Raw genomic sequence first — 23,098 nt, forward strand, 5'->3', positions numbered from 1 at the left:
GTACACCCCGTGGCCCCTGGGCGGAGAGGATGTGGCTTTGCGCACTGCCTTTCCCTGCAAGCACCGCCTCCGCAGCTCCCATTGACCAGAGTTCTCCATTACCGGCCAATGGGAGCTGCAGGGGTGGTGCTTGCAGGCAGGAGCAGTGCATGGAGATCCCTGCTCCTCCCGTCCCCGTCCCCCCCCCAGCCCCCCGGGGCTGGCTGGCTGCTTCCAGGTGTGGCGCAGGGCCAGAGCAAGCAGGGAGCCTGCCTTAGACCTGCTGCGCCACTGGACTTTTAGCGGCCAGAGATCGCGATCAGCTGTCAGAGGCTCCAGGATCGACCAGTCGATCGCAATCTACTGGTTGCTGACCACTGGTCTAGATAATACTTAGTCCTGTCTCCATGCAGAGGATTGGACTAGATGATCTGTTGAGCTCCCCTCTGGTCCTACATTTCTAGGATTCTAAAACATTTTTATAAGAAATAAAAATAAACAATAATACATAAAGTAAATCTGTACTGAAGCATGACTTGATATATTCATAAAATGAAAACTAAGACAAACATACAATGACAATACAAATCACAGTAAAGGATATAAGGCCTGATATTGCAAGTCTCATGGAAGTCCTCTTTAATTGCATGAGTAGCACCATTTACTTACATATTATCTCTTGCTTGAGTTCTAGTTGGAGGATATCACCTTCAATATCTAAGCACTTCACCTTCACCTTCAGTATCTAAGCACTAAGGGATACAATAAGATATCATGAATAGGGTGAAAATTTTTTATTAAAAAGACATATTATAGTAGTAGTGAGTTATCTAACCATTTTGTGTCCAAACATCAGGTAGGTAGATAGTTCAATGCTAGCATTTATGCTTGCAATTAACTGTGCCCCAAATGGGAGAATGGGCTGAACCCTTTAAAAATGTGTCCCTTTTAAGGAGTAAAAATGGTTTTCAGCTGGTCTTAAAAACTTCAGCTTGATCCAGGGCTGTGTCGGAATTGTGCTCAGTACAGATGGAGGAGGGAAAAGGGTTAAGTTTGGGGGAGAACAAAAGTGGACTTGCACCACTTTTTAAATTTCACCAAGATTGAGGCTAGCTGGGGACTGGGTTAGTTACTGGTGTAAACAAACACACAACATCTCTTTTTTCAGCTGTTTAATTTGGAGTTTTATCAACATAAATCTAAAAGTGGAAACCCTCATTATCATGTTTATGTAACACCATCATAAATATGTATAAGGACTATGTTAAAGTCTGGCATAAATATGAAATAAAAGTATTTTAATTATCCTTGGCACTATTGAAATGTTAGAACTCTAAAAGATGGATGTAGTGCTCAGTGTTGCTCAGTGTCTGGGTTTCATTGCATATGTCACACTATATAGTGTGTTCTTGCTTGAAGTCCCAGATCATGGAGTTAAATGATTACCATAGAACCCCTATTTTATGAACTTTGGGGGCTGAGAAATTTGTAAAATTGAACACTTCAAAATTACAGTAGGTGCAGTGAGTAAGTTGCAATATGGTGCACTACATTGCTTTCTTCTTGCTTTCTTCAGTCCACTGCAAAGCAATTTCCAGTGCACTAAAGGCATTGAATGTGAGGGGATGTTGATTTGTTCTTCAACATCAGTTTCATTATGTGATTTCTCCCCCTCCTGCAAAAATCTCAGCTCTCATTTAAAAAAAAATAAATTCTAGTCCTTGTAGAGCTAAGCCTGGATTCAATTATATGCTACAGGCTCAAAAACTAGAAGGTAAAGAATAAGAACTCCAAATTTATTATTTTTTAAAATGTCATGATTTTTAACTCATGATGTTTAGGGGCCTCACTCATGATTTTTCAATGTTTGGGGCTGGCTAAAACAGCATTTCTGGTCCATGTCACCCTAATAATAGACAGGTTTCAGAGTAACAGCCGTGTTAGTCTGTATTCGCAAAAAGAAAAGGAGGACTTGTGGCACCTTAGAGACTAACCAATTTATTAGAGCATAAGCTTTCGTGAGCTACAGCTCACTTCCTCAGATGCATATCGTGGAAACTGCAGCAGGCTTTATATATACACAGAGAATATGAAACAATACCTATTCCCACCCCACTGTCCTGCTGGTAATAGCTTATCTAAAGTGATTTCCAGCACAAATCCAGGTTTTCTCACCCTCCACCCCCCCACACAAATTCACTCTCCTGCTGGTGATAGCCCATCCAAAGTGACAACTCTTTACACAATGTGCATGACAATCAAGCTGGGCTATTTCCTGCATAAATCCAGGTTCTCACATCCCCCCACCCCCATACACACACAAACTCACTCTCCTGCTGGTAATAGCTCATCCAAACTGACCACTCTTCAAGTTAAAATCCAAGTTAAACCAGAACATCTGGGGGGGGGGGGGTAGGAAAAAACAAGAGGAAACAGGCTACCTTGCATAATGACTTAGCCACTCCAAGTCTCTATTTAAGCCTAAATTAATAGTATCCAATTTGCAAATGAATTCCAATTCAGCAGTTTCTCGCTGGAGTCTGGATTTGAAGTTTTTTTGTTTTAAGATAGCGACCTTCATGTCTGTGATCGCGTGACCAGAGAGATTGAAGTGTTCTCCGACTGGTTTATGAATGTTATAATTCTTGACATCTGATTTGTGTCCATTTATTCTTTTACGTAGAGACTGTCCAGTTTGACCAATGTACATGGCAGAGGGGCATTGCTGGCACATGATGGCATATATCACATTGGTGGATGTGCAGGTGAACGAGCCTCTGATAGTGTGGCTGATGTTATTAGGCCCTGTGATGGTGTCCCCTGAATAGATATGTGGGCACAGTTGGCAACGGGCTTTGTTGCAAGGATAAGTTCCTGGGTTAGTGGTTCTGTTGTGTGGTATGTGGTTGTTGGTGAGTATTTGCTTCAGGTTGCGGGGCTGTCTGTAGGCAAGGACTGGCCTGTCTCCCAAGATTTGTGAGAGTGTTGGGTCATCCTTTAGGATAGGTTGTAGATCCTTAATAATGCGTTGGAGGGGTTTTAGTTGGGGGCTGAAGGTGACGGCTAGTGGCGTTCTGTTATTTTCTTTGTTAGGCCTGTCCTGTAGTAGGTAACTTCTGGGAACTCTTCTGGCTCTATCAATCTGTTTCTTTACTTCTGCAGGTGGGTATTGTAGTTGTAAGAAAGCTTGACAGAGATCTTGTAGGTGTTTGTCTCTGTCTGAGGGGTTGGAGCAAATGCGGTTGTATCGCAGAGCTTGGCTGTAGACGATGGATCGTGTGGTGTGGTCAGGGTGAAAGCTGGAGGCATGCAGGTAGGAATAGCGGTCAGTAGGTTTCCGGTATAGGGTGCTTATGCTCTAATAAATTGGTTAGTCTCTAAGGTGCCACAAGTCCTCCTTTTCTTTTTCCTAATAATAGAGCAAGCCTCTGCAGGGGCAACAGAGAACTCAGACCTTTCAGTTGGAAAGGAAATAGTGGTGGGGGAAGCTGTCAATTATTTCCAAATAAATAACAAACGTATTCCTGACATATAGCTTGGTATTTATTTCTGTGTTACTATGTTTGTACAGTGTCATCCTTAATTTAGTTTAATTTAGATGTGAAACAAACAGGAAACATTCTGCATATGAATATTTTTGTAATAGTTACAATGGTTTTAAAATATTATGGAATGTTAGGCTGATCTCTCTGCCATGTACATGATTTTAAATATTCAATATCTTACCTATTTCTAATTAAGTACAAAAGTGTGGGCCCAGTCCGTTAAGGCCTTATAGTGTGATTCTCCCCTCGTCCCCACACTGGCTTTAACAGGCATTCCATGCATGGAGATGCTATAGCATTGGGCTTTTTATAATGATGTGTTTCTTACAATGTAGTTTTAAGAGTACTATGTTATAGGCATCTTTACACATTTGAAAGAAATAAGGTTCTAGGACAATATTTTGGCCTTGGATACTAGTTTGCAGGTCCACTGTGAGTCCTGAGGTGATATGTGAATCCAAAACATGTAACTTAATTTTTATAGCTGTTCTTATCATTCAAAAAATCCAAACAGATTTTCACAAAACTAGGTCCATCTTTAAAGTTGGGATGAGGTTGATAGTGGGATGCAGCGCTTTTTCAGTATTTCACATATGTTCTCCGTCAGTAATGACTAAAACTTGATCCTGCAAGCTGCCCTATGCCAACAGACCCTGCACATGCACAGAGGAACTTCTTGGATCAGGGCCTGGATGCCATTTGATAGCTATTAGGTGGCCTTTGAAACGATTTGGTTGTGTCAGTCTACTTTCTAGTGGTCAAGTGTTTGCATCATCAAAGCAGCACCACAAATGGCTGTAAGTTGTACCTTATCTGGCAGTTGCAGCAAGAAGACAGTGACTGAATAGGCACCTAACTACCCTCTTATTCCTGGAAGACATGTAGGCAGAGAAGAGCAGGGACACTTGCAGTAATGCTGCTCGTTGACATACCTGCTCTGTAGACGGGGGGCTGTCAATCCAGTACCTTTTGCAAACGATAAACTCATTTATGAATCTTCTTATTTAAAGAAGGAAAATCATTTTTAGACTGCAACATTCCTTCTCAAGCTTCACTACAGAGTGACGTTTTACAGCTTAATTATAAGCTCCTGCTAATAGGGTTTTACAGTGTAAATGCTGACACAGCCTTAACTTTAGTGACATGAATGGTTCTGCTATGTTAATGATTGAAGACCAGAACCATGTAATAAAATATGCTTTTACCCTCTGTTTCTTTTCTCAGGCCAGGAGCACAGGTTTATATTTATCTGTGAAGTGCCATAGTACACATGATGCTGCACAAATAATAAATATCAGTTGACAACTTCAAAAATGGCTCCCTTATAAGAAGCTGTTTTGAATCCTTCTTCCCCCCAGAATTACCTCTCTAGTTGTATCTGTGTTGGTTGGTGTATTCCTTCACAGAGGTTCCTTCATGCAGAATTTCGAGATGGAATGAGATGAGGCTTAACAAACTATTTGCTGTTCTACTTTTAGACTGTTAATGACATATAAAATACAGGATATGGCGAAATCACTGCCTTTTTTGGGGCAGGAGGATAGAGTGGCAACAGGAGATGAAGGATTGGTTGAGATTGTTATTGCTGTTGCAGTCTTCCTTAGTCTGAGCATGCATGCTTAATCCACATATATGTATGTGAATGTGCATGTTCTTTTGGGAGTCTGCTTGGGCAATGAAGGATCTGATAACTTTCCAGGCTCAACTGTTTACAGTACATGTAGCTTGCTAGGCAGTGCTGCAGTTGCATAGTTAGAAGTCCGAGTGAGGTGACTGAATGTCTTGTGGACGCTTTCAATGTTGGATGCTGTCCTTGGCTTGAGTAGCGAGATGTTGGCATTGATAACTAATGGGGCCATCTCACTGTTGGCTCAGGAACTTGGAGCAATCAGCATGGGGTTTGAGGGCTTGGTAAAGACTGGATTGTGATATGGCTCTGAATCTCCACTGAGATCTGGATTATTCTGGTGGACTAGGGGAAGCTGTATAAGTACTAAATTTAGATGGTAAAACTGGGAATTAAACCTGCAAAAATTAGTTGGGTCCAGCAAGATACAGGTGCCCATTTAGAGTTTTTGCAGTTTTCTGGCACCAGGATGTGTTGGGGTCCAGATTATTTTGATGTACTAGCAGAAGGTAGTTCTCTTTTGATGGCCCAATTTCTGGGTTTATGGCCAAAGTTTGGTGGGATCGAGGTGCTAGATCTGGGTTTTTGCAGTGTTGTTATAGTGGAGCTCATCAGGGTCTAGATATTTTTTGAGATAATAGTAATGGCTACAGATGTTCTCTTTAAAACAGTAGAATTTAGAGGATTGCAGCCAAAATCTGGCAGGATCCTCTTGTGAATCATGAGTGGTGTTTTTTTGCAGTGCTGTTGTACAAGGATGCTTTAGGTTCTGTTTTTTTTTCTTTTTCTTGGAGTAGGAACAACTGTACTGGTTCTTTACTTAAGTAGTGGAATTTGTGGGCCGGGGGCCAAAAATTGTGTGGATGAAGCAGGATCCAGATGCCAGATCCAAGTATTTGAACCACTGTTGTGCCAGGATGCACTGATGTCCACTGTCTGCACCTGCTGCCCAATTATGCCTCAGAATTAGGAGATTGGGGCCAAAATTTGGCTGGATCCAGCAGGATTGCGGTGCCAGATGCGGGTTTTTGTGTTGCTGTTGCACCGTGGTGTGGGTTTCTTGGTGCAGTAGCAGCAGGTAAACTTGTTCTGTCTTGTGAAGTACCAATTTGGGGGACTGGGTACAAAAACCGGCAGGATCTGGCAGGATCCTGCAGGTAGATCCAGCTTTTACCTTTTTCCTGCAATCTGGCCAACAGCCTCATGAGTGAGCAGGAGCCATGTGACTGTGGCGAGCTGGGGTGTGTAGTTGCCTCCTGCTTCAGAGCTACCTGATCCGAATACTAAGCAGAGCTGCCGCCGGAGCTGTGCATGTAACACGCTGAGGAGACTGCAAAGGAAAGTGTCCGTTCCAGAGGCAGCTCGCAACATGGAGATTAAAGACCAAGGAGCGCAAATGGAGCCGCTGCTACCCACGGTAAGATGCTGCTTGCTGCAGTCTGCCGCAAACCCCGCCAAGCAAGCGGAGCCGCTGCTGGGGAGGCGAGCGCATCGCGAGGCGCAGCGAGAGATGCTGCCCTGCCTGCTTCTGTCCGTGCCGAGGTCTCTTCTTCCTTCCCCGGGGCCGGGGAACCGAGGGGGCTGCAAAGCCCGCAGGCAGAAGGGGCTTTTCAAGGCATTTCCCCCCAATATGGATGTGGTTTGGGTCACAATGCGTGTGGTTTTCACTGAGTGAAAAAACGCGATGGTTTGCTCCGGGGCTGGGAGCAGCAGCCGGGCTTGCTGTGTGCGTCTCTCGGCTCCAGTACGTGCGGAGGCGCCTGCCTGCATTTCTGTAACGAGGGAAGGGGGTCCCCACTAGACCTTCTCGCCATACTCCCGGGTGCTGGGGGTGGGCACAAGTTGGTTCTGCTGTGGAAAGGGGTCACCTGAGTGTGAGGATCCCCGTCATTCAAATACCGAAGGGTTCTCTTTGGAAGAGTCCCTGCCTCTCTCACAGAGGGTCTGTCTGGGTCCCTCTGTCACATTCACACTCCCCCCTCTGTTCCCTGGAGGTCCCTAGCCCCCCAACTTGTACAGAGGGACACTGTTTATCTGTGGGGCCCCTGTCACTTGTGCTCCTGTACAGGAGTGGTCAGTTGGTCTGTGGGGGGGTCCCTGTCCCCCATGTATGTGTATATATGCACATACATGTATGTGGTATATGGTCAGTTTGTCTGTTTGAGGGAGGGTCTCTGTCACATTCCACAATACACATTCCATCCCTCTGTCTATGGAGCAGGCTTTCACACCCAGAGGGTCTGTCTGTTTGTGGTGGCTGTGGTACAGGCAAGCACACAGAGGTTGTCTGGGTGTCTCTGTCCCATGCACGGAGGGTCAGTCTGTGAGACTGTATGTCACACACTGAGGGTCAGTCTGCAGGGGTCCCTCTCATGCTCACTCACAGGGTCTGTTTCTAGGCGCGCGTGCACTCTCTCTCTCTCTCTCTCCATGCACAATTAATATCAGTCCAGTGAGACTTTTTTAGCATGACAAGTTGTACAAATTTTGCCAAAGTGTAAAAGGGAGCTGGACCCTTCAGCTCTCTGTCAGAGGTGGATAACATCCACCCATCATAGTGTTTAACATTCAATCACCTGTGGCCAGTTGTTGCCAGTACCTATTCCTGATCATTTGGTGGGTTGCTACACAGGACAATGGCATCTCTGGCATCTCTCTCCTTTCTCCTAGGATCAGGCACAGGGTTTCCACACTGATGTTTGGATGAGAAGGCTCTTGCGATTCATGATAATTTTGAGGAAATACCTCTTGTTGCAGTTCCTTCTGTTTTAGACCTTGGCACAGAGACATTGGAGACATGATCTGTAAGTCTCTTCTCTGCCACATTGGTTGCTTTGGGCTATACTTTGTGTCCCCCAATTTTCACCTCGTTTGTGGTCACTGATTCAGTATTTGGTGAGAGACTGCCATAGTTTTGTACATGTCACAAGAGTGAGATGGTTTGATGGTTCTATGCAAGGGTCTGTAGCAGTCTAACTTGTTTATGTTTTTGATTTCTTCTTGCTAGTTGCTCTTATACTGGTTTAGGTGCTGATCTAGCATCTTGAATATATTTTGGGCTTGAGGTGGGGGTTGTTGGTTCCACTGATCAGAATTGCTGTCTCTGGGGAGTGACAGTGCATAGGGATGGATTGTGTTGCATTCAGGTTTAATTTTTGATCCTCAAGTAATTTTCAGTGGATGAAACTGCTGTGTTGGCTGAGAAGCTGAATATTCTTTCCTGTATGTTGATTAGCAGGGGGAATTGGCCCAGTTCTGTTCTGCAGCCCTAGTTACTGGAGTTTCTGTGCACACGGAGTACTTATTCACAGTTGTACAAACATAGGGTTTCTTTTATGGTTTTATCCCGATTAGATATTAAAGATGGGCCCTGGCTTTTCCTTCCACGTAGAAGAATGAGTTGGATTATGCTATCAAATAGTTCTAGCAGCAGTTTTATTAGGTGGAGTCTCTGTGTGTGTCTGGAAGGTTGATTGTGTACTCTGCAAGGCTCTATCTGTATGATGGATGGACTCACACACGCTCTATTTCTGGGAGGTAAGAGAGGTAGCATTGTTTTCCTGCTGTAGCAGTGATGCGAAGGCACAGCTTCCCCAGTCTTGAAGCTAGTTGCCCTGCAATGCTCCTCTGCACAGGGCAACATGAACCATGGCAGTTCTTCTGCAGTACTCATCCCAGCTGGTGACTGGCCTCAGTGCCCGCCTGGCCCTAAAAGTCCTTTATGTGCTCTCGGCTCTGAGTGTGTGGGGTCCTTGTAGCAGAGGACTCTGGCAGGGCTTAGGTATCTGGAGTCAGTGTTACCTAGACTATAGTGTGAAGTAGGTGGTGGTATTTTTAAGAATGAATCTCCCCTGTTTTTTTTTTCTTTCCTGGGCTAATCCCCACCTCACACAGCTGTAAATAAATTCAGCTCCAGTTTAAACTGTGCAAGGACCCCAGTCCTGGAGCAAATACATTTTTATTTCAAAATATAATTTAAATTTGGTTTGGATTCAATTGGGTGTGAAGAAAAAGCTCCCAGCCCCCAAAGTTTGCTGGCTTCAAGTTACCATCAATACAGAACAAGAGCCAAAGTTCACCAGCATCTGAGGTGGCATCTCTCAGTGAAACTTCAGCTCAGTATCTCATGCTGGGAAAAAAGTTGTTAGTCATGGTGAGAAGATGGCAAATGACAGTCCTATTTAATTTATATGTTCTAGTGCATTTAGCTATTGCAAAGGTCATAACCTAATTTGCTACAGAAATTCCACATTCAGCTTAACTATCAAAAGCGAATCTGTTTTCCTTGTTACCCTGAGACCTATCCGGTTATTATTTTAGGATGTGAGTTGATGTTTAAACAAGATCTCTTGCAGTTTGTAGAAGGTGATGAAATGTTTTGCTACCTGCTCTTCTGAGGAATTATATGGAAGTAGACTTCCTCTTCACCTTTTCCTTATTAGAGTCTCTTTTTTACTAACTCCTTTTGGAAAAGTTCCTCACCAGTAACAGCACTTCTCCCTGCACCAGGGGAGCCACTTTTCAGTGTGTTTTGCAAAATGAGGTGGTTGTGTGTACATTTCTTCATGGATTCCTAAGATATTTTAGTCTTTAAAAGCTGTTCTGGGAGAAGTAGAATTAAATTAAAAATGGAAAATCCGAACTAGAAACAATCTTTTCAAATTGCTGTTTTAGAAAGTGCAGATATGGCATTGCCACATTTTAGTATTCAACAGAGACTAATGGAATGGAATGTAAAATTAAAAAGGTCATAGAGGAGTTTTTAAACCAAGGGCTGGGGGAAAGCTGACAGGTTCGGAGGATCACGTGTTTGAGACAGAGGCATCTCTTAGGGGAGGATCTGTTAACAGGGATTCTCTATATTCTAGTAAAGAGAAAAGGATAGACATTGATAAAGTACGGGTAAGAACTCAAGAGAAACTGTCAAATGAAAAAGAGTCCCTATTCAATTACATCACATAAAGGCAGACAACTAAATATTGACAAATTTTACAAGTGCTTGTATACAAATACTTGAAGTTTAAATACTAAGATGGGTAAACTAAGGTCCCAGGTATTAAATGAGGATATTGATACAATAGACATCACAGAAACTTGGAGGAATGACAATAATCAGTGGGACATGGTAAAACCAGGGTACAAAATTTATAGGAATGACAGAGTAGGTCAAGCTGGTGGGGGAGTGGCACTATATGTGAAAGAAAGCATAGGGTCAAATACATTTAAAAATTTGAAATGAATCAAAATGTATCATGAAATCTCTATTGATAGAAATTCCACACTTGAATAATAAGAATATAGCAGTAGGAATATATTACTGACCACCTGACCGGATGATGATGGTGATTGTGAAAAGCTCAGGGAGATTTGAGAGAATGTAAAAATAGAAAACTCCATAATAATGGGGGATTTCAACTATTCCCATATTGACTGGATACATGTTACCTTAGGATGGGATACAGAGATAAATTTAATTATATTATGGTCACTATTACCAAGTGGTTCAGCTATACTCACCTCTTGGACCAGATCATGCGCCACTTAGGACTAAATTAAGAATTGCCTCTCCCCTTGTGGGTTCCATGACTAGAAGCAGTCATTAATGGTGTCTAGAAATTTTAATATTGTTCTGGGAGGGAAAATACCAAAGAAACCTACCACAGTAGTATTATAAGTGATCTCTCTCCTGCCATCCATCTCCACCCTCTGACAAACAGAGGCTAGGGACACCATTCCTTACCCATTCTGGCTAATAGCCATTAATGGGCTTAACCTCCATGAATTTCTCCAGTTCTCTTTTAAACCCTATTATATTCCTAGCCTTCACAACCTCCTCAGGCAAGGTGTTCCACAGGTTGACTGTGCGCTGAATGAAGAAGAACTTCTTTTTATTTGTTTTAAACCTGCTACCCATTAATTTCATTTGGTGGCCCCTAGTTCTTATATTATGGAAACAAGTAGACAGGCCAAAAAAGAATTTGAAGAACTACTAGCAAAAGACACAAAAACTAAAAACAAAAAAAATTAATTACTCAGAAGCGGGAAGATGCCAAACAAATAGTGGGGCCACTGGATGACTGAGGTGCTAAAGGAGTATTTAAGGAAGACAAGGCCATTGTGGAGAAACTAAATGAATTCTGTGCATCTGTCTTCACTGCAGAGGATGTGAGAGAGATTCCCACATTTCAGCCATTTTGTTTAGGTGACAAATCTGAGGAACTGTTCCTGATTGATGTGTCAAATTTATAAATTAAACAGTAATAAGTGACAAGGACCAAATGGTATTCACCCAAGAGTTCTGAAGGAACTCAAATATGAAATTGAAAACAAGTGGGGGGGTCAGTGCTAACCAGCCAATTCAATTAAGGTGGAAGTGGGCTATTCTCAACATGTGCCAGCAATGCCCCTCTACTGTGTACATTGGCCAAACCAGACAGTCTCTATGGAAAAGAATAAATGGACACAAATCTGACATCAAGAATTATAACATCCAAAAACGAGTAGGAGAACACTTCAATCTGCCTGGACACTCAATAACAGACTTAAAAGTGGCAATTCTTCAACAAAAAAACTTCAAAAACAGACTCTAGTGAGAAACTGCAGAACTGGAATTAATTTGCAAACTGGACACCATCAAATTAGGCCTGAATAAAGACTGGGAGTAGATGGGTCACTGCAAAAACTAATTTTCCTCCTGCTGATACTCACACCTTCTTGTCAACTGTTTGAAATGTGCCACCTTGATTACATTGAACTCATTAGCACTACAAAGGTGATTTTTTCCCCTCCCTTCTTGTCAACTGTTGAGAATAGCCCACTTCCACCTTAATTGAATTGGCTTGTTAGCACTGACCCACAACTTGGTAAGGCAACTCCCATCCTTTCCTATGCTGTGTATTTATACCTCTCTACTGTATTTTCCACTCCATGCATCTGATTAAGTGAGTTTTAGCCCATGAAAGCTTATGCCCAAATAAATTTGTTCGTCTCTGAGGTGCCACAAGGACTCCTCGTTGTTTGTGCAATGTAACTTATCGCTTATATCAGCCTCTACACCAGATGACTGGAGAACTTAAGAACAGCCATACTGGGTCAGCCCAAAGTATCCTGTCTTCTGACAGTGGCCAATGCCAGGTGTCCCAGAGAGAATGAACAGAACAGGTAATTATCAAGTGATCCAGCCCCTGTCGCCCATTCCCAGCTTCTGGCAAACAGAGGCTAGGGACACCATCCGTGCCCATCCTGGCTAATAGCCACTGATGGACCTATCCTCCATGAATTTATCTAGTTCTTTTTTGAGGATAGCTAATGTAATGTCTATTTTTTAAAAAGGCTCCAGAGGTGATCCTGTCAGTTATAGGCCACTAAGCCTTACTTCAGTGCCCAGAAAATTGGTTAAAACTAGAGTAAATAACAGAATTAACAGACACGTAGATGAACACAGTATGTTGGGGACGAGTCAACCTGGCTTTTGTGAAAGTAAATAATGCCTCACCATGAATTCCCATTAGAATTCTTTGAGGGTGCCCACAAACATGTGGACAAGGTTGATCCAGTGGATATAGGGTAATTGGACTATCCAACAAGGTCCCTCACCAAGGATCTTAAGTAAAGTAAGTAGTCATGGGAAAGAGGAAAGGTCCTCTTCTGGATCAGTAACTGGTTAAAGGACAGGAAACAAAGGATAGAAATAAATGGTCAGTTTTCAGAATGGAGAGAGGTAAATAATAGGGTCCCCAAGGCATCTGAACTGGGACCAGTGCTATTCAACATATTAATAAATGATATGGAAAAAGGGGTAAACCATGAGGTGGCAAAGTTTGCAAATGATACAAAATTACTCAAGACAATTAAGTCCAAAGCAGACTGCAAAGAATTACAAAATGATCTCACAAAACTGCGTGACTGGGCAACAAAATGGCAGATGAAATTAAATGCACGTTGGGAAAATATAATCCCAATTATACATACAAAATGATGGGTCTAAATTAGCTGTTACCACTCAAGAAAGAGATCTTGGAGTCATTGTGAAGAGTTCTCTGAAAACATCTACTCAATGTGCAGCAGCAGTCAAAAAAGCTAACAACGTTAGGAATCATTAGGAAAGGGATAGATAATAAGACCATAAATATCCTAATGCCATTATATAAATCCATGGTTCTCCCACACCTTGAATATTGTATGCAGTTCTAGTCATCCCATCTGAAAAAAGATATATTAGAAATGGAAAGGGTACAAAGAAGGGCAACACAAATGACTGAGGGTCTGGAACAGTTTCCATATGGGGTGAGAGTAAGAAGACTGGGACTTTTCAGCTTGGAAAAGAGAGAACTAAGGGATGATATGATAGAGGTCTATAAAATCATGAATGGTGTGGAGACAGTGAATAAGGAAGTGTTATCTACCCTTCACATAACACAAGAACCAGCGGTCACTCAATGAAATTAAGAGGCAGCAGGTTTAAAACAAACAAAAGGAAGTACTTTTTCACACAATATGCAGTCCATCTGAGGAACTATGGAACTCCTTGCCAGTGGATGTTGCAAAGACCAAAAGTGTAACTGGGTTCAAAAAAGAATTAGATAAGTTCTTGGAGGATAGGTACATCAATTAGCCAAGATTGTCTGGGATGTAACCACTTGTTTTTGGGTGTCCCTAAGCCTCCAACTGCCAGATGTTGGGACTGGATGACAGGGGATTGGTCACTTGATAATTGCCCTGATCTGTTCATTCTCACTGAAGGGTCTGGCATTTGCCACTGTCGGAAGGCAGGATACTGGGCTAGATGGACCTTTTGGTCTGACCCAGTGTGGCTATTCTTATATTGTTAGGTTGATATTCTTACCATATTACATATTGATTTCTGTATGTTAACCTCTTTTACTTACCAATCATCAATATTTTAAAAATCCTTTTTTAGTATGAATGTTTTAAAATTATAAGAAACAATTGTGGTTAATAAAAGATTGCTGTGAAGTCTGTGTGTGTGTGTGTGTGTGTGTGTGTGTGTGTGTGTGTGTAAAAAATTGTGAAAGAGAGTTTGCAGATTCTGTCTGTGAATGTCTTGGGCATAGGGTGACCAGACAGCAAGTGTGAAAAATCAGGATGGGGTGGAGGGTAATAGGAGCCCATATAAGAAAAAGACCCAAAAATTGGGACTGTCCCTATAAAATTGGGACATCTGGTCACCTTTCTTGGGCAGGTTCTCAATTAGAGTCAAACGCAGTTACTTTGCCTGTCTCAGTGGGATCCTTGCATATCCATGATGTTGCAAATGGCTCCCAAAAACACTTTGTTTATATAAAGACTTGTTTTAAGATTATTTAGGAATACATGTCTATTTCAGTTGTGTTTTAAGACTGTCATTGTTATGTTTTAAAATCAATATTAGTGACTAACTGATGTAAGCAGAATGTCTGTATATAGCAGGAACTTCATCCTCTCTTCGTATCTACGAGCGAATTTGTACATACTTACTGATAGATTTTTTTTTTTTTTCATGAATGATTGCACGGCATGTTGTTTTTCTTATGTTCTCTAATGACAGTGGTGGCAGTAATGCCACTATAGTTAATGATGAATTGGCTTTTCCGTTCTAAGATCAGACTTTTATCATCTTGCCTCTTTGGGTTGATGCTTTGGCAAGGAAGGTTTCAGTTTATACTCCCCTCTTCCCCTGGGATGAGTGGGGCAAAAATTTTCCCCCTTTGACCAAAATGGGCAAATCAAGGAAGAATTTTCCCATAGTTTTAAAGGTTATGCTATTTTATTTTATTTAGATTTACTGTATATCAGAGTACGCTTAGCTTTGCTTTTAGAAGTGTTTTTTCACAGGTTCTGGAAAAAAAGGTCTAGTATATGTACATAGACAAAATTGCAGGAAGTTAGTCCATAACAGAACCTAGCAATGGATATTCACACAATTATGCTTTTGGTTATGATTTTATAAGGTTGAAAACTGGTTATTGTGAAATCAAGAAAGGTCAATGGCTCCAGTCCTGGAAGTAGATCAGCACAGTGGGGCTCGACACTGGGGAGTTGGGGACTGCCTGCATGGATGCTCTTTTAGGATCAGGAATTCATGCAGGTGGATATCAAACAATTGAAAAATAACTAAAACAATACATAATCTTACAGCACTGGTATTTCATTTGTATGTATGCTTGTGTGTGCATTCAAAACTCTTGCTAGTGCTATACAAACAGTAGGGAATTCTAGGAAGCTTTTACAAAATCACATTACTTTGTTGTCCTAGGGGAAGAGAAAAGAGAGAGAACTCAAGTTGTGACTGTTTTTGAAAAATAGTGTAGCTAGTGAGCGGGAAACTACTGTTCATAACAGGCCAAATTCTGTCACTCTTACTCATGATGAGTAGGACTTCCAGTGGGACCAGGGCCGGTTCGAGGTTTTTTGCCACCCCAAGTAAAAAATTTGCCACCCAAAGCTCCGGGAGTGCAACTGTCCAAGCCAAAAAAAAGGGTGGCCGGAATGCCGCCCCTGGAATTGTGACGCTTTGTTGGTGCCTAGAGCCGGTCCTGAGTGGGACAGCATGCAGAGTTAAATGTATTACTTAACAGGAGCATAAGCGGCAGAATGTGGCTCAATGTGTTTTATAACAATACTAAATCCCTGTTCACTTGACCAGGATTTAGGATTATCGCAACAGTTTTACAACAGTCAGGGCAAATTTATGGAGACAAATGTTAATGGAAAACTATAGAGACAATGTTACATTTTTCTGTCATGGCACAGAGAAAAGGTTACAAGGTTAAAAAATGCAATCATAAGGATAACGTTAGAATTTTATTACCGCTTCATCTGTTTTCTCTTGTTGCCACATGGCTATAAAGTCTGAGTGAAAAGACAAGTAGTTTTTTCCAGAAAGTACTGGATCTCAGTGCATCTCTTTATACAATAAAATAAGTAAAGTCGCACAGACAGTACTTTATAAACACACACCTGCCAATGTCATGATTAAGAAGAGAGGTAATTAAAACCCTAAGACATAGTTAACTTGTGGCATACCAAACTTATACCTGTAAACAATAACTTGCGGCACAGCATCTGCTCATACACAAACTTTAGAAATTATATGAATGAGATACATTCACATTATGGAAAACATTAAAACAGATTATTTTTTAAAATGTGTCTGATTTGAGTACATCCTACACCTTCTACTGATCAGACACATTTGTGTTTTAATTTCCTCTTACAATAACTCCATCTTTTCTTCCTACTTCTCCCTTGGGAAAATTATGGAACCGTATGTATGATAAATCACTTCCATAGAACCACTCTGTAATATCATAAAGGATTGTTATGACTTCAGTGTAGTATCAAACAGAAGATTTAAGCTGGTGGAGGAAAAACTTATTTAAACATCTTCAATGATTAGCAGTATAATGGGTATGAGAGAATGAAACAAAAGCTATGTACTGTGCTTGCAGTTTTCAGTACATTGCTTTTGTTTCAATGTTCTCTATTTTCAGTCTTGCCCATTGTAGAACTCCCTCTTTATAAATATGGCATGATTGTTGTAATGTCAAATACAAGTTAACAGAAACTCATATGTTCCAAAAGGTTTGTCACTCCCTAAGGTGTATACAGTGTAATACAGTTGAAAACAAAGTGGTCATGAGTACAAAGAGCAGGTAGGTGCTTAAAACCACCCTTTCTTCTGGGAAGCTATTCCCAGGATAAGATGGGGTTTGAAGCAAGGTGAAAGTGGGAGGAGGAGAGAAGGCACTTGAGGTGTGTGAGGAAGAAGTGGGGGGATGCAGGAGGAAATGGGGACAGAATTTAAGTGTGGAAAGAGCTATGCACATCTGGAATTTCAGGACATTGCATTTGAGTGATGCAGAACGAAAGAAGGGGCCATTGAAGCTATTTGAGGAGGAAGTGTTGGGGTTAGACCAGAGGGGCAGGGAGATAATGAGTACTTGCATCATGAAGAAAGTTTAAAGTCTACGTGGACAAGCTGAGAAACTACATCTTCTAGTTAGCTCATAATATTCCCAAGGCAAATAGGGAGTGCTGCTGTATTTTAGTTGAGGGACAGCAGCAAAATTACTACACCCTCACTTAATTCCATCCAGTATTTTTGTATTTGAATTAAGTTATTTCTAATTTAAATAGATATTTTGATTTACTTGTTGATAGCTGTTTACTTTCTTTCCATTTATATAGTCTTAATTTGCTAAAATGTTTTGTACCTGTTTCTTTAGTACCTAATTGTTAGTAGAATTTCAGCTTTTATAGTCTTTTTTTCTCAGAAGCCCACTTAAAATGTTCATATACACCAAATAAGACAAGTCCCGGGGTCTTATTAACATACTGTGTTTTGATAACAGTACAAACTTACACACAGAACTGATAAGCAAGAAACCCACATGCTGTATTTGTGACCCACACCACCTTCTTGATATATCGAACATCCACAAGTTGAAGACTGTCACAATGGTTTGACTAGATTACATCTCAGTTAGGGCTTTCAGTGGCTCAGTTTTCAGAAACTATGTATCGGGATATACATGGGTAGTGTATTGTGTACAGTGAATGTGTGTGCTACAGGAACTGCTGAAGGAGGAGCTGTTTGCTTTTGTGGTGAGCACTGGTGCCTTCAGTCATTTATATTCATCTGAATATTTAACTGCATTTACCTAATGCTACAATCAAAAGGCGTGAAAGACCTAAGAGCCAAGTGACAAGTTTTGTGATGAAAGCCATTATTAATAATATGCTGGAAGGAAAGAATATACAATCCTATTACTTATGGAGCCAGTCCTGCAATGTGCTACACAGATGCAGATCCCTGCACCTTCATGGAGCCCCACTGACTCGGGGTCCATCTGCCAGTATGGCTGCAATTGCAGTATTGGGGACTCTGTATCTGACAGCTGCAAAGTGGTGATTATTTGGAAAAACAAACAGGAATGTGGCGGTGCATTTGTCACGCCTCAGGAAGTAGGGTGTAATACTGTTGCAGATTGCTTGGAAGTTTCTTTTGGAGTGGCCTAAATTAGTGAATCTCTGTGAAGAGTACAGACAGGAAGCTGACTGTTTGTCAGAGGGTAACAAATATTAATCTTAAGAGGTTTGCTGAAGAATTGCTCCAAATCATAGAATCATAGAATTGTAGGACTGGAAGGGACCTCGAGAGGTCATCTAGTCCTGTCCCCTGCACTCAGGGCAGGACTAAGTATTATCTAGACATATTATCAAGCTATCTGATGTGGGGGACCAGCAATTTTTTTTTCCAATGTACGCACAGACTGGCAGCCGATGGCTCACGGACCGGCACTGGTCCACGAACCACCACTTCGAGTAGCACTGATCTAGACCATTCTTGACAGGTAGGATGTCTTAAACATCTTCAATGATGGAGATTTCACAACTTTTCTGGGCAATTTATTCCAGTGCTTAACCACCCAGACAAGAAGTTTTTCCTCATGTCCAACCTAAACCTCCCTTGCTGCAATTTAAGGCCATTGCTTCTTGTCCTTTCCTCAGAGGTTAAGGAGAACAACACTGAAACCAGTTACAGTGGTACTGGATCCTCTACACAGGAAGTCATGTTCAATGGCTCAAGCTGTTGAAGTGTGGAAGAAGATTGAAAAAATCGTTACTAAATTGCAATTAGAATCTGGCAAAATGTGTATCATTATGATCAGACTTAATACCATGTCATTTGTTTGGATGTAAGATCAATCCTTCACAGATGCCAGGTTCCACTCACAACAGAGGAATCACCACTCAAGGTATGTCTATGCTGCAAACAAAATGTGTGTTCTTAGCTCAAGTTAGCTAATCTGGGGTTATAATAGCAGTGAAGACATATCAACGCTGCTTTTAACTCAGATTAGTTGCTCAAGCCTCAAACTAAAGTTTATAGGGTGAGCCAAGGGTTGAACTTGCTCTGCTAACCTTAGTTAAATGCTAAATTACTGTGTCTTCCCTGATATTTTAACCAAGAGGTTAAGAACACACCTTTTTTTTTTTTTCAGTATAGATGTAACCTTCCTTTTTAATATTTAGAAGAAGGTTGGAAGTGGTCTTCTGTCAATAGTAAATAATTTCATGCCAAGTTTCCCTCTTTTCAGAAAACTATCTCTCAGATGAAGCTATAATAGCTCCTCAGTGGTGGTAACATCAGGTAAACATTTTTTGAGAAAATAAAGATATGATCACAAGAGTGGTGTCTCAACTGCTATGGATTCTTCTGCTGGTGTTCAGTGGAATCCAAGAATAGAATCTGCATGGGAACAAAGCTTCAAAGTTGTTTTTCCTTCTTGAGCATTTTAATTTTGAGGGGCAGGAAAATGCCTTTGAGTTTGAGTAATGGGACTCATAGGTTATTAACTTACGATTTTTTTGATCACTGATTATAACTGTGTAAAGTGTTGCATTATGGTATTAATGCTGATATGTTAATAAGTGAGACCATAGAGAAAGTTTTTATAATTTTAAACTGTTTAAATACTGAAACTTTAAACAACTTAATGTTAACATTGAAGTTACTTTTGCAGTGTTAAATTTTATTCTGCTTTGGATTTATAAAAGTTTTGAATAAAAATAAACGGTAACCTCTCATCTTGCAAACACATACGCATGTGCATAACTTTAAGCACAATTAAAGCCAATGACATAGCTAATGTGGCTAAAGCTGGCAAGTGTTTGCAGGACAGAGGCCTTAAATTTTCAATATTTTGTTCTGTTTACAACAGTTTCTTCATATTTAAATAAGTACTCAGCTTGTAGTGACATTACAATAGGAGTGTTTTTTTAATGAATTTTAATCTAAAATGGCAATAGCAAATTTTTTTCTAATTAAATTAAATCTCCATAAAAGTGATTTAAATCAATTATTTAAAAAAACCAGGGTATTTAAATCCAGATGTTTTTTAAATAATCATTGACTTAAGTCACTTCACAATGCAACATTCTAACTTGAAAATTTATAATATAAATGCTTTTCATCTGGATTTAAATCACATCATGCTGTTTGAAATGTACTGGTGGAAACTCCCACAAATTCTTCTGTGGTAAAAGTTGAAAAAGGTATAACTGCAGTACTATAGAAATGTGCACCTCTTTTCAAGAGAGAACTGGAGAATTGAAGACAAGTAAAGCTTACTTGTAGACCAGTCAGTCAGCCTGTGTGTTGCAAGACAAGGGTACTGCTGTATGCCATGAGACCAGTAGGCCTGGGTATCTGGAACTCAATGGAGAAATTATACTCTCTGTCCACACAGAAAATGGGTATATCCCATTGAACCAGCATTAAAGAATTTGTGGAGATCTCAAAACTACTATGCAACTAGTGTACTGAAGAGTTCCTTTCTGTAGCCCGGAGTTCAAAGTTTTACAAAACGGATCTATGTTAAACTTACAAATGCAAGTGGAGGAAAATTCCCATGAGTTGGTAACATAGTGGTACATAAAGGTCATACCAATACCAGTATTCACTTTTTGCGATAACATTGACACCAGCCTTGTTCAAGTGGAGGTATGGATCAGATTTTGAGAGAGCTCCCAGGAGTACAGTACTGACTAGATGGCATTCCATTGGCTGGCAAGAATGATAGTGAGCATCTCAAGAAACTAGATGCAAACCTGCAAAGATTGGAGGTTTATGGCTGGAGAGTTTATAAGGAGAAATGCATATTTTCCCAACATAACTTTATGGTACAGGCCTGGTGGCAAATGCCAATAGTCTTCACAAAGCATTTACAAAAGAGGGCCATGGTGGATACCCCACTTCCTGCAAATGTAGGTGAGTTACATTCTTCTGCAGAATAATCCACAGGTTTGAGAGAATTTTAGTTAATCTCTCCATGTGTCCTACTTAATAGCCATGTTAGTAGAACCTTCCTATTGTGGGGGAAGGAGAATGTTATATTAGTACTTTAAATGAGTTTATGTAATATGAACAGTGCATGTTAAAAATAACAGTTATAGGATAGTGGCAGTCATCTTCAGCCTGTGTTGCTTGTAAATAAACATCAATTTACAATTGTTGCTGATCTATAACTGGTGTTTTATACTTACTCTCAAATAAGTTCCAAAGTACCAGCAGTGTCAGCACAAGTGATTATGTATTCATTGTAGGTTACCTGTGTTGTCAAACTGATTTATCATATTCCTAAAGTATTCCACATCCTCACAGTCTGCCTAACAGATTTCGTGATAACACAGAATACAACCCATTATTACTACTGCTGTAGGCACTTTTTGAAACACTAGCATCCAGTAAAAATAGTGCACAATTTTTTTTAAAGTATCTTTTTTTAAAGTATCTTTTCTACTTTAAGTATCTTTTCTGCTTTTCTGCTTTAAGTATCTTAAAAGTATCTTTAAGTATTTTAAAGTATTTTAGAGTATCTTTTCTGCTTTAAGCAGAAAACTTGACTAACTATATAATTAGGGTACTTCCTCTTATTTTAAACATCTTTTCTCCTAGTGTTCACCATTATAACAAAAGACTTGACTGTGTCCATTTGTTTTACTGCACCATTACCACACTTCTAGAATTAGATGTGAAAAGGCGCCATAAAAGGACTTGTAAACCTATGAGTCATTTATATTTGTCTAAAAATACATTCACGACATCATTAACAGTAGCTATATTCCATACAATTGAACGCTATTTAAACTTTTCAGAGAAAAAATATCTGGATAAATCCAGCATGGATTAATTTACACTCTAGATGTATTAGAAAGTGGCAAGGCCTTCTCACAGACCCTTGCCAATACTACACAAAGGAGGTTTTCTGTAAGCATGTGGCCATCGCTTCCCCCTGTAGATTAAGTGTGTTCATGGTCTTGGAATATCTGACCCCTCCCCCCCGCACCACAGGGAGACTTGAATTCGTTCTTTAATGGCCAAAGCAGCTGACTACCATGTGTACAAGTGTGCTTGAAACCACAGAAAATGCTGGTACATTGGTCTAGTACACACAAATTATGTTAAGAAATTATTAACGTTGCAGAGTCAAGCATCAAAAGTTAGGAAATGCCAGCACTAAGGGTGCCTGTCTAACCTTAATTCATCCCCACCTTGTGCATGAGCCTGAGGAGCCAATCTTTAATTACAGAATCACATCTATTTTTTTTTCTCACCAGACCCCCTAACTCATTCCATGTACAGGATGGTCAATGCTCATTTAATGAGCAGCCATTCAGTGTTTTGTTTTCTCCTCCATCGTTCAATGTGTGGCCACAGGCGTTATTTAATATACACTATTCAAATCCTGCTCTGACGACAGAATTATTAATTTCCTTATGGGCTTTTCTGTGGTGCTCATCACTATGCCATCTAAGTGCTTCACAAATATTAATTTGTTTTCACAATACACCTCTGATGGGGAACTGAGGCACAGAGATTAAGGTAAAAGAAATTCACTAATTTTGGGTGCCCTGTGTGAGACACCAAGGACCTGACTCTTTCAGAGCATGTAGCATTATATGGCAATTAATATGATCAAAGCACAGCTCCCCTTGACTTCAGTTGTAGTTGTGGGTGCTCAGCACTTCTGCAAATCAGACCCTAGGGCAGGGGCAGGCAAACTTTTCGGCCCGAGGGCCACATCGGGGTTGCAAAACTGTATGGAGGGCTGAGCATTTGTGAACTGTGATTTTTATTTCAAAGGCTTATAACTTGTCAAATTTGGGTGGATTTTGACAGGGGCAGCAAAAGACACCTCCCCTGTCACAAAGGCCACCTCTTGCTAAATCTCAGGTTCTTTCTCAAGAAGTGTGGAGGCATTAGAACTTCTCAAATAAAAGGTCACAATTTTTTTTTTAAATTGGGTAAAACAATAGATTTTTTTCCCCAGTCTTGTTCTCGGAAATGGCTGGACTGTTCTGGCTGAAATTTTCAAAAAATAAAATAAAATTCAGTCTGAGGCAGGTACCCAGCATGGAAAATTTCAGTCCATATTGCTAA

General features: G+C 40.7%; 1 protein-coding gene across 1 annotated transcript in view; it reads left to right on the top strand.

The window, feature by feature from the left end:
• Nucleotides 1-6,372: 6,372 nt before the first annotated feature.
• Nucleotides 6,373-23,098, top strand: part of SLC4A10 (solute carrier family 4 member 10) — a 272,821-nt gene continuing 256,095 nt past the window's right edge. The window contains exon 1 of the mRNA XM_073305622.1: nucleotides 6,373-6,568. Coding sequence (XP_073161723.1) covers nucleotides 6,521-6,568 — 48 coding nt within the window. The 5' untranslated portion in view covers nucleotides 6,373-6,520. The remainder of the gene's footprint in view (nucleotides 6,569-23,098) is intronic.

Source organism: Lepidochelys kempii, chromosome 11, assembly GCF_965140265.1.
Source record: "Lepidochelys kempii isolate rLepKem1 chromosome 11, rLepKem1.hap2, whole genome shotgun sequence".
Lineage (NCBI taxonomy): Eukaryota > Metazoa > Chordata > Testudines > Cheloniidae > Lepidochelys > Lepidochelys kempii.